The sequence below is a fragment of the Akebia trifoliata genome, chromosome 9 (genome assembly GCF_017979445.1).
Source record: "Akebia trifoliata isolate Shusen 1 chromosome 9, ASM1797944v1, whole genome shotgun sequence".
Lineage (NCBI taxonomy): Eukaryota > Viridiplantae > Streptophyta > Magnoliopsida > Ranunculales > Lardizabalaceae > Akebia > Akebia trifoliata.
In genome coordinates, this window is record NC_141383.1 from 6,634,921 (window position 1) to 6,648,031 (window position 13,111).

The window sequence follows — 13,111 nt, forward strand, 5'->3', positions numbered from 1 at the left end:
TGATGGGGTTAGAGGTTTTGGAATAGGCTGAGTTTTTGTGAGGATGATTTCTACGGTGAAGAGATCATCCTCACAAAAAATCAGCTCATTTTGAAACTTCTAACCCTAATTTACAAGTTGAAGAATCGTGAACCGTCCAATTTTTGTAAATCACTTTTGATGGGGTTAGAAGTTTTGGAATAGTCTGATTTTTGGTGAAGATGATCTCCTCATCATAGAGATCATCCTCACAAAAAATCAGCTCATTCCAAAGCTTCTAACTCATATTTTGAAAAATGTTTGGCACCAAACTTGGCAAACTTTAGGGCTGTTGAACCATCCCCTATATTATATATATATATATATATATATATATATATATATATATGGGTCCCGTTCGGCACCCTTAGTTTTACCACACACTTTAACAAACGCGTTTTGTCTTACATGGGTTAGAAGTTTCGGAATGAGCTGATTTTTGGTGAGGATGATCTCTATGGTGAGGAGATCATCCTCACCAAAAATCAGCTCATTCCAAAACTTCGAATCCCATCAAAATTGATTTACAAAAAATGGACGGTCCACGATTTTTCAACGTGTAAACATGGGGCTAAACATTTCGGAATGGGCTGATTTTTGGGGAGGATGATCTTCTAATCATAGAGATCATCCTCACCAAAAATCAGCTCATTCCAAAACTTCTAACCCATGTAGGACAAAAAACGTTTGTTAAAGTGTGTGGTAAAACTTAGGGTGCTGAACATTTCCCTATATATATATATAGGGTCAGGTTCAAACGACAACCATTTCAACACACATATAGACAACGTGTTTTGTCTTATATTGGCAAAAATATTTGGAATGGGCTGATTTTTTTTGTGAGGATGATCTCTGTGGTGAGGAGATCATCCTTGCCAAAAATCAGCTCATTATGAAACTTCTAGACCGTCCAATTTTTGTTGAAAAATTATAGATCATGCAATTTTTGCAAATCAATTTTGATAGGGTTACAAGTTTTGGAATGAGATGATTTTTTGCCAGGATGATCCCCTCATCACAGAGTTCATCCTCACAAAAAATCAGCCCATTCGAAACATTTTTGCCCATATAAGACAAACACGTTGTCTATATGTGTGTCGCAATGTGTGTCGCAGGAACCCGACCCACATATATATATATATATATATATATATAAAAAGAGAGAGAGAGAGAGAGAGAGAGAGAGAGGCCTACCAAGTTAGTAAGGAATCCACACTAACTATGGTTCCTTTGGCTCACCTTGTAGCCCCAAAAATGATTTGATGCTTCTGGGTCGTAGAAGACAAAATTCTATGAACTTTGAAAACAGAAGTCCAAAAAAGTTGGTTCACCCTTGAGTTTCAAAAATGAGTTATGCGGAAGTTCCATAGCACGTCCATTTCCAAAGCCTTAGACTAAGCTCAAAAGAAATGTCTTTTAAATCTTCTTTTTTTTTTTTCAAGATATGCGTTTTTTTTATGAAACTAGAGGGCTGTGGTGTTGGATTGCTGATGTGGTAATCCATTTGACCAAAATGACCCTTAGTAAGGTTGAAAATCTTATTGAGGAAAAGTTCTCTAAAATCTTAAGATAGACGATGAGGTCCGACTACATGTGCACAAGCATGCAAACCCTGTACGTACGAGAACGCAGTCTGCTAAATCCAATCTAATGATCCAAAAAAACAAGATCAGTCCTTTTAAAATTCAGATCGATTCACACTTTATTGACGTGGATTGATTCACACTTTACTAACGTGGATGTGTACGGAACCATAGATGCTTTTCACTGGAGTGACCTTAAACTTTACATTGATTCACACTTAGTTGATGTGGCGGTGCGCGCATGGAACCATATATGTTCTCCACTCATATCTTGATGAAAAGCGTCTATGATTCCATACACGCATCCACATCAGTAAAGTGTGAATTGATGTAAATTTTAAAATCACTCCAGTATTATTAAAAAAATATGGTCAAAAATCTTTTTATCAAACTGATCAAAAAAAATTTTTAAACTGTCCCAAGCAAAGCAAAGCAAGTCAAGTCCCACACAAAATTGTCCCTAGACTGCAGTTAGAAGCAGATGGAGCTTTATCAAATACAACATGAATAATTAAAGTTGTTGCTACATATAGAGAAAAATAAAAAAACTGTTGAAAAAGAAAATTACATAATGTATCCTATATGGAAATTAAAACATGAATCTCATATAACATTTTTGTTTGTTGTGGTAGGAATAACGCAATTAATAATTATAATTAAATAAATAATGGAGTTCAAATAAAATTCCATAGTTAACATCTACCTGAAACCTATTGAGAAAACCTTCAATGCAAATTGAAGAAAGGCAGCATTAATAGTCTTCCAGCTTAGGGGAAAATATGAGCCAAGAAAAATCAAGCCATCCCACTTCCAGCTGAGCTATCTGACCAAAAAGGAGAATCAGGTATTGAGCGCTTCTACCTTACGCGATAACTCATCGACCACCTCATCATTGTGCTCCGAAATTGGTTCTTCCTGGAAAAACAAATCATAGAAAAGGTTTAGTCAAAACAATGCCACCCACAAAAACTTGCTTTAAATTTAGAGAACTTCTATTGCCAACACCACCCTAAGGTGCGTGCCAACTCTTTGGTGATTTATAGAAGAGCTTCTACTGCCACACCAACTTTGTCTAACACCACCCCAAGATGTGTGCTAATTCTTTGGTGATTTACTTAAGAACTGGTGTGGCGTTAGCAAAAGTTGGTGTGGCAATAGAATCTCTCTAAATTTATGTAGTTTTGTGAATAAAATTCAGCATAGGAACAAAGTCCAGGTTCCTTCTTTAATAAAACAAATTGTGGGTTCAAAACTTGTTGAGCATTTTGCCATGCTACATTGAGATTATGGATTCAAGTCAAATTTTATTGGAAATAATGTTAGTCTCTTTAGTTAGCTTAGTTTAATTCTATAAGGGCATTTATGTCTATTTACTTTTTAGGTTATATATTTATAAATATATATGGGAAATGTTCAGCAACAAACATTTTGGCAAAACATTTTTCAAAACATGGGTTAGAGGTTTTGGATGGGCTGATTTTTGGTGAGGATGATCTCTACGGTGAGGAGATCATCATCACCAAAAATCAGCCCATTCCAAAACTTCTAACCCCATCAAAAATGGTTTACAAAAAATGGACAGTCCACGATTTTTCAACTTGTAAATTGGGACTAGAAGTTTTGGAATGGGCTGATTTTTGGTGAGGATGATCTCCTCACCGTAGAGATCATCCTCACCAAAAATCAGCCCATTCCAAAACCTCTAACCCATGTTTTGAAAAATGTTTATTGCTGAACGGGACCCTATATATATATATATGGGTAGCGTTCAATGGCCAACAGTTTGGCAAAACATTTTGGCAAACACATTTTTCAAAACATGGGTTAGAGGTCTTGGAATGGGCTGATTTTTGGTGAGGATGATCTCTACGGTGAGGAGATCATCATCACCAAAAATCAGCCCATTCCAAAACTTCTAACCCCATCAAAAATGATTTACAAAAAATGGACGGTTCACGATTTTTAACTTGTAAACTGGGGCTAGAAGTTTTGGAATGAGCTGATTTTTGGTGAGGATGATCTCCTCACCGTAGAGATCATCCTCACCAAAAATCAGCCCATTCCAAGACCTCTAACCCATGTTTTGAAAAAATGTTTGCCAAACTGTTGGCCATTGAACGGGACCCTATATATATATATATGCGTCAGGTTCCTGCGACACACATTGCGACAACGTGTTTGTCTTATATGGGCAAAAATGTCTGGAATGGGCTGATTTTTTGTGAGGATGATCTCTGTGATGAGGGGATCATCCTGGCAAAAAATCATCCCATTCCAAAACTTGTAACCCCATCAAAATTGATTTACAAAAATTGGACGGTCTATAATTTTTCAACAAAAATTGGACGGTCTAGAAGTTTCATAATGAGCTGATTTTTGGCAAGGATGATCTCCTCACCACAGAGATCATCCTCACAAAAAATCAGCCCATTCCAAACATTTTTGCCCATATAAGACAAAACACGTTATCTATGTGTGTTGAAATGGTTGTCGTTTGAACCTGACCCTATATATATATATATATATATATATATATATATATTATATATATATATTATATATATATATATATATATATCAAACTCTCATTAATGAGACTAGAGAATTACTTTTCTATAATTCTTCTTGCTATCAGAGCTTTTCTAGAGGACGTCCCACTCTCTCCTTGGGTTCTCCTCTTTGATTTATTTTGAAACCTTGAAATTTCCTTTCATCTCCTCTCCTCTCTTCTCTTTTCCTCCTTTCTCAAAATACCTGGATCTTGATACTTACTAACCAAGCCGTAACTTCGTTAGAAAGTCTCCTCTTAGGGGGCTTCCTTTTATCTTTTATTGATACCCCCTTTATAGCATGTTGCGGTAATTTTTTTCTGGAATTCTTCCACATGCTATGATTTTATGCTGTGATTTTTTTGTGTCCTCCAATAGAGTTTATTTTTCTTTAATCGTGATACTATTCTACGTTGTGTTTTTTGGACCCACAATAACACCACCTTGCTGTTTTAGCATCCACGACAGCAATCTGCTAAGTTTTTTAGACCCACAATAACAACACTTTGTTATTTTAAGCATTCACGATAGTAGTCTGCTGTGTTTTTTTAAGTTCTGCAATAGCAAGTTTGGGAGATTTACTGCCTTGCGACAGCACTTGGGGAACTGGTTCTACCCTACGACATCAACAAAGGTAATTTTTGCTATTTCAAATTTGGATTGCTACGATTTTCTTTGAGTGGGTGTTGGTTATTGTGTTAGGGCTGCTGTGTTCGATTTCTTTTGGCTTGCGGCAGCAGTGTTTGGCTGTGTGAAGCCCTCAATAGCACCTAGGGTGATAGTGTTAACTTGCGGTAACAATTAGGCTGAACTTTTTATGGTTGATTTGACTTATAACAGAAAAAATGTGTTGGTTCTTCCTTCGTTGATTGAGAGTATAAGAGGTCTCCCTTCAAACCAAAGTTTTACTTTTCTGTTTGTAGTAAGGAATGACATCACATCAAGAGACCAAGGACTCCAACACCATTCTTGGAGCAAATTTCTTAGCACAATGAATCACCAATGCCTTATTAGATAGTCACAATTTTTAGTCATAGTCTCGATCTGTTCGGCTTTATCTAGGAAGTAGAGGGAAATCTGGATGACTTTTTGGCACCATTAATAAACCACCTCTTACTAATCCCAAAATTGAGCAATGGGAGATTGATAACTGCATCATTCTTAGATGACTTTTTAACTCCATGGAGCAGCGCATTTACACCATGTTCATGATCATGAGACTGTCTCCTCTTTGTGGGCAGCTCTCACTCAAATATGCGCGCATGCTCGGAATGACTCAAGGATTTATGAGCTTTATCAAGAGATTGCCCAGGCTACCCAAGGGACTCAGAGTCTCGCTGATTATTTTAGATTTCTCCAGTCTCGTTGGGAGGAGCTCCCACTATGAGTCTACAGCTAAACTGTCTGCAGCGGCAGCTAAGTATGTGGTTACAAGGATTGCTCAACATCAGACATACCAGTTTCTCATAGGTTTACGGCCTGAGTTTGAGGCATTTCAGACCCAGATCCTTAGCACCATTCCTTTATCTTTTCTATTTTAGACATTTGCGACCATTGATAGTGATGAGCATCGTCGTCATGTTGTTCCCTCTCAAACTCAGACTCAGGCTCAGGCTCCTAGTATTATATCTGCTCCAGCTACAGATTAGATGGCTCTAGTCGCCAATTCGGATTTTTCTGACTCTCGTACTCAAGGATCTGGGAATAGAGGTCATGGAGGCAGTGGCTATGATAAAAGGAGTGGCATTACTTGCAGCCATTGTGGGAAGACTAGCCATGAAAAGGCCCGCTGCTTCCAACTCTATCCCCCCATCTATTGCGATCATCTGCCGCTCCCTCTTTAGGATAGTCTGTTCCCCGCGCTGCAGCTGTGGAGTCATCATTAGTTCCTCCTACTAAGACTTCTGCTTCTATTGGCACTATTGATCTACAACAACTTCAGACTCGGATCTGTAGAGTCATCATCAGTTCCTCTCCAGTTTTCTCTCCACCTTCATATTATTTGCAGGACTTTTCTCCTTTGCCGGATCCTTCTTCCTCTTTGCCGCCTCTTAGGGTCTATTCTCGTCACTCTCGCCTTTCACCCTCTTCTATTCTAACACCTATTCCTTCCATTTCTGACTCTTACTTACCTATTGCACTTCGCAAAGGAAAGCGAAGGTACGTTACTGATCACCCTATTGCCCAATTTATTTCCTATCAGAGACTCTCCTTCTTATCAAGCCTACCTAGTTGCTACTAATCTTATTCGAGTACCCTGGTCTATATTAGAGGCTTTACAAGATCCTAAGTGAACTGGTGTTATAACTACTGAGATGGATGCTTTGCAAAAGAATCACTTGGGAACTTGTTCATCTTCCTTCTGGGAAACGGATTGTTGGTTGAAAATGGATTTTCACTATCAAATATCTCGCGGATGACACTGTTAATCGATACAAGGCCCGCCTAGTCGCTAAAGAATTTATGCAACTCCAGGAAAAGATTTTGGCACTACATTTTCTCATATAACTAAACTCTCTACAGTCCGCCTCCTCATCTCTGTAGCTGCTTGTCATCCTGGCCTCTTCATCAGTTTGAGGTGAAGAATACATTTCTGAATGGAGATCTGATTGAGGTTATCTATAAGGATCCCCTCTCGGATTTCGTTTTCAGGGGGAGTATTTAAGAAAAATATGTCGCCTTTTCAAATCTCTCTATGGTATGAAGCAGTTCCGCGAGCCTGACTTCAACATTTTCTGAGGTTATTTTATCTATGGAGTTTTCTACATGCTATTCAGATCATACTTGTTTTGTTTGTCGAGAATTAGATAGCCGTTGCACTATTGTATTGGTCTATGTGGATGATATTATAGTAACTGAGGATGATGCACAGTGGATTGACAGGGTAAAGATACTATTGGGTTGTGCATTTGAGGTTAAGGACTTGGGTTCCCTCAAATACTTCTAGGGGATGAAAGTGGCCCGCTCTTGTCATGGTATTTCGCTATCTTAGCGAAAATACACACTGGATCTCCTTTAAGACACTGGTATGTTTGGTTGTCATCCTGTCTCTTCCTCTGTGGATCAGAATCATCGTCTTCATGCCGAATTTGATAATTTATTACCTGATCCTTCTTCTTAGAGACTTGTAGGCCGCTTGGTTTATCTAACTAACATAAGACCGGATTTGACCTTTACGGTTAGTATGGTCAGTCAGTTCATGAATGCCTCACGTACTTCTCATCTTGATGCAGTTTATCGTATTCTTCGGTACTTGAAGTGTCGCCTTGGTCTTGGACTTTTCTATTCCTCCACTGCTCAACCACATTTGTCCTGCTTCACTAATGCGAATTATGTTGGTTCTTTTACAAATAGGAAATCAACCTCTAAGTTCTGTACTTTCCATGGTGGTAATCTGATCTCATAGAAAAGTAGGAAACAAGGTGTGATTTTCTGCTCTTCTGCTGAAACTGAGTATAGTGATATGGCCATTGGTACTTGCGAGCTTATTTGGATTAGAACTTTGCTAATGGAGCTAGGTTTTCCAATCTCTGACCCTTCTACTTTGTTTTGTGATAACAAGTATGCCATCATGCTTGCTTCTAATTCAGTCCTTCATGAGAAAATCAAGCATATAGAGGTTAATGTTTACTTTCTTAGGGAGAAAATTCGCTCTGGTGCTCTACAGATAGTCTGTGTATCTACTTTGGAACAACTTGTGGATATGCTTACGAAGTCTGTTGGTCCTTCTGTCACTAACTCCCATCTTGTCAAGTCGGGTTTAATTGATATATTTGCTCCAGCTTGAGGGGGGGAGTATTGAAATAATGTAGCCTCTTTAATTAGCTAAGTTTAATTCTATGTAAGGGCATTAATGTCTATTTTACTTTTTAGGTTATATATATATATATCAAGCTCTCATTAATGAGACTTGATAATTACTTTTCTATAATTCTTTTAAATTTACTGATACAAAAATAGAGTCGTGATTTTCTAACACCCCTCTGACATGGCATGGGCTAGAACCACATATCTTATTCCTCAGGATACACAACTGCACATCCCCATAAATATGTGCAGTTGTGTTTCCTAAGGAATAAGATTTATGGTTCTAGCACATGCCACATCAAGGGGTTTATGGGAGCATATGCTAGAGGCAAGTGTCAGAAAATCATTACTCAAAAAAATATTGTTTAGGCCACGACTCGTAGCTCGGTCGGTTGTCATATTGCAATGCAACCTTTGAGGTAGTGGGTATGAGTTCAACTTACTAATAAAATAAAACTAAAAGTGCATCTAGATGCGTGTCATAAAAGTATTGGGAATCAGCTTTTTGTCATGATCTAGATAGAATTGGAGTCACCACTAAAAGATGTTTGATTAAGTAATTAGAACCCAAGCTTTTTTCCTAAAATCCGATCATATTTGAATTAGAGATATTCTATTGCCACACCAACTTTTGCTAACGCCAACCCCAATCCATAAGTAAATCACCAAAGAATAGCACACATTTTGGGGTGGTGTTAGCAAAAGTTGGAGTGGCAATAGAAGCTCTCTTGAATTATGTATAAAACGTTTCACATACACCTACGATACCTAAACTTCATTCTATTAAATGTCTGTCCTTTCTATGACGACGACAAGGAAACAAAGCAAACTAAAGGAGGAATTAATAAATGTGACCAAACTTTACCTCTGAACTTTTCCTTCCCTTTACAACCACACATTTGGAAGCACTGATGCTAGCACTCTTTAAAAAGCGGGCATTGAAATTTGCTTTGCTTGGACCATTCTGCACAGCTGTTGTGTTCTTATGCGCAGATTCCATCCCTTTGTTTTGATGAGATCTTGGAGGACTCTGTAGGTTAGTACGAGTAACAGAATCTGAAGTTCGCTTTTCAAAATTATTATCTGGGTCTGCAGCATTGCCCTTAGGCACACAAACCCGCTCTCTACAGGGAAAAAAAGAAGCAAGTAATATCATATGAGATGGAAAGATTTAAAAAGAGAGCTTCTATTGCCGCACCAAATTTTGCTAATGCCACCCCAATATGTGTGCTAATTCTTTGGTGATTTGCATATGAATTGGGGTGGTGCTAGCAAAAGTTGGTGTAACAAAAGAATCTCTCTAAATAAATGAACAAAGCCATATTAAGATTGTCACATCTCTTACTCAAAAAAAAAAAAAAGATTGTCACATCTTTTATCTAAGATTTTACCTAGGCAAAGAAGCATGCTGCCTCAGGAGTGGAGTGCCTCTTTCACCTTTACCGGAGTGTTCCTCAAGATGGGCAAATTGTCGCTTGAATCGATCAACTCCACTGGGTTGACACAAGATCAGATAAAGGTTAGTAGAATGAGCAACACCTAATTTTAGCACAACAAATCCTTGAGCTGAAAGTGAGCACCCTTCTGTCACTAACACGCCATAGATTCCATGATTCGATAGAATATTTAAAATGGGACAAGATATTTCCAGGCACATTTTTCTATTGTCAGATACATTAACAGATTGCATGCAAACACAGTGATTTTGATTGGCCAAAATGACAGAAATTTTCCTGAAATGCATTTAATATGCTTGGCAATCTCTACACCCTTTAAAGTATTTAAAAGATATTTTGGGTTTTTTTTTTAAATAATAGGGATCCCAATGGAGTGTCTACCAGAATACAACTATCCCTTGTAAGATTTAGGCTTTAATTGCCAATCTAAAACCCGTATCAAGGTTCCATTAGCAGCCGGGTAAAACTCATAATGTGAATTCGAACTAGTTGATTTTGACTCATGCTAGGGTATTCTCCCAAAGCAATGTATTACATCATACTCAAGTGTAGTCACAAATGGGATATGGATGGTAAGGTGTCCCCTAGAAATGATGTATTGTAACAATGCCTGGTTGAGAAGAGTAGGCAGGGGACTGGGTTGGACAAGTACAGGTAAAAAAGTCACATGTGAAAAAAATTATTTTTGCTACAATTTAGGGTATTTGTGAGTTAAGGAGTGGAAGTAAGGTGTAGAATGCTCGTGTAGTGGTTCTTTTGGGTAGTTCAAGAATAATGATGGCATACTTGTAAATAGTCAACATTTCATATTTGTTTCTAATCTATTGAATGCATAATGATGGCATTGAGTCGATTTGTCACATCTAGGGTTTGGGTTAGGGTTTTCAATAGTAATGAGATGAAAAGAGAGATTTTGGGAGAATGAGTTGAGCGAGTTTCTGTCCCTCCCTCTCACTCACTCATAATATGCATTCAATATATTTTGAGAAATACGCCGGGGAAATGTTGACTACTTACAAGAATGCTATTAGCATGCTCGAACTACCAAAATGTCCCTACATGAGCACTTCTACATTCTCTCGAGTTGGTGTATAGATATTACTCACACCTAGCTTGCTAACAATGCCACGAAATGTGAACTACCTACTTGGTAAGAATGTCAACCAACTGATCTTCAATATTCACAAATGGAGTACACTCTTTGATAATGTATGTCCATCTCTTTGCGTTTTGTTCTATCATGCTTTATTGAATGATTTGTGATACTGATTCTCGTCTTATTGTCTCGATACAAAGTTAGAAACTCATAGGCTTATGAACAAGAAAACCCAACTCTGCCTATAAACAGGAAGACCCAACTCAACTAATAGGATTTGAAGCCAAGGAAGTTCACAGACTCTATGAGCCATAGACCTAAACTCAGTTTCAACACTGGATCATGTAACCACGACCGATATTTTACTTCTCCAAGTCACAAGATTGCCTCCTGCAAATATGCAATTCCTCGAAGAGGAACGTTGATCTAAAAATGATCATGTCCAATCCACATCTGTGTAAGCTTCAATTTGCAAGCTACCAAGTCGAGCATACAACAAACTTTATCCAGGTGTGGATTTTAAGTAAACAAGGATTCTGCACATTAAAATTGATTGCATATGCAATATCTAGACGAGTTTGGGAGAGAGAGATGAGATCTACAAGTATTTGAGATATCTCTGCATTTAACAAGTGATTACCACAAGCTTTTTAAAGCATATGAATCGACTCAATGGGAGTATAACAGGGTTTGCAGCCCATCATACATATATATATATATATATATATATATATATATATTGTAGAAGACCAAAAACATACTTCCTCTATGAAAATAAAATTCCATTCCTGGATTTGGCAACTTCAATCCCAAGAAAGTACTTCAACTGACTTGGGTTATCAATCTCAACTCCTTCACTAACTTGCTTTTTAGTTTCCTCATATCATCATGATCATTCCCAGTCATTAAAATGTAATCTATGTAAGTAAATAATAATATGTACTAACACAAGTAGCTTGATGAATGATACCATGCTCAGGAAAATAGGATGAAGCTCCATCAAACACGTACCCTTTTTTTTTTTTGGAAGGTCACTCTCACCCATTATTAGAACTAAGACTTCATTTTGGCATCAAATTGGGCTTCAATCATTCAATTAAAAACTTAAACACAAAGTATACATCACTTTTGGATTTAAGCAAGTTAATCCAAGGAACATGAGAAAAATTGTTATCAAATGTAACAAAATAATTTTCTTTGATAGGTAAATGTAACAAAATAATGGAAACCAAATAACGAGATAATTGAGGATGGACCCCAAACATCAAAAGGAAATAATAGAAAAAGCATGTAAATTGCTTTCATTACTATTGGAGGGATATGAGGTTCTACAATGTTGAGCAATTTCACACATTTCATATTGAAGGTTGGATACAAAAGAAAAATGAAACAATCGAGGAAACATACGGTTAAGTAACAAAAAGAATGAATGACCACAACGAACTCCATTGCATCGTAACAATTCCTCAAAATTACTAGCACGGTAATTTCTAAATAGATGAAGCAATCCTTGATGGTAGGGATGACAATGGATCGATTGGATCACTATCACACCATTGTCATCTGAAAACTTTATCCTATGAACCGAATCTGATCCAATCTGATAGGATCAATGAATCCCTGAACCAAATCCAATTCGATTAAGTTTTCATTCAAACCAAAGCTGATTTGATCCAAACCAAAACTGATCCGATCTGAACCAATGAAAAATGGGGTTTTATATAGTCTGTGTGTGTATGAGAGAGAGAGAAAAGAGATTGACTGAGACATAGCGGCTGTAAGAGAAAGATATCGCGGTTGAGCGAGAGATAAAGGGCGAGAAGCTGAGCAAAAGAGAGAGAGATGCGTAACTTTTGTGGAAGACAATGGTGGAAGGTTCAGGAGACTCGCTTTGGAGATTTTTTTTTTTTTTCTTTTATTTTCTTAATGAAGAGGAGACCAGACCCGCGAGTTTTTGTATTAAGAAAATAACAAGTGATCGGATCAGATATTTTTCGGATTGAGTTGAGGTTGATCCGAATCCAATCCGAAAATTCATTGGATCTCTATTTTTCAACCCAAATCTGATCTGAAAATTCAAAATATTGATCCAAACCCAATTTTTTCGGATCGAGTCATATACCAAATAAAAGTTGGATCATTGCCAACCCTACCTAATGGAAGGTCTAACAGATAAAATCCTCCCTCCTCATGCCTTGTACCAATCATCCTTGTCGTCTCCAAGTACTAATAACCACAATGAGATGGGAAAAAGTAACACTGGAGTTGAAGGACTAGGTGATATGACTTAAATGTAGAAGGTTTAAAGTAAAATTAGGAACATGAATGACAAGGAACAATGGCATAGAAGGATTAAATATAATACTACACTTGCTAACAACAAAAGTATAATAACCATCAACAACTTCTACTTTATCCCTATTAGAAAAAATGGGATAAGATGAAAAAAAAAAAAAAAAGAGGGCATACCAGTCATATGATTTGATAACACCCCCACCCACCCACCCACCCAGACTAAAAATTACAGCTAAAGTATCTAAATGAGCAAAATATGTGAAAACAGTACTTTAAGTGGCTCTATGATGTGTAGGGTAGGATACA

The 13,111-nt window shown here is 37.4% G+C and overlaps 1 protein-coding gene across 2 annotated transcripts in view; it reads right to left on the reverse strand.

Annotated features, from left to right (window-relative positions):
- Nucleotides 1-2,067: 2,067 nt before the first annotated feature.
- The window catches only part of LOC147394215 (mitogen-activated protein kinase 9-like), a 32,371-nt gene continuing 21,327 nt past the window's right edge, over nucleotides 2,068-13,111 (reverse strand). For both annotated transcript variants that reach the window (XM_086454267.1, XM_086454266.1), the window contains 3 exons: nucleotides 9,349-9,450; nucleotides 8,823-9,081; nucleotides 2,068-2,516 (listed from right to left, as the gene is read on the reverse strand). In XM_086454267.1, the coding sequence (XP_086310393.1) occupies nucleotides 2,442-2,516; nucleotides 8,823-9,081; nucleotides 9,349-9,450 (436 nt within the window). In that variant the 3' untranslated portion in view covers nucleotides 2,068-2,441. The remainder of the gene's footprint in view (nucleotides 2,517-8,822; nucleotides 9,082-9,348; nucleotides 9,451-13,111) is intronic.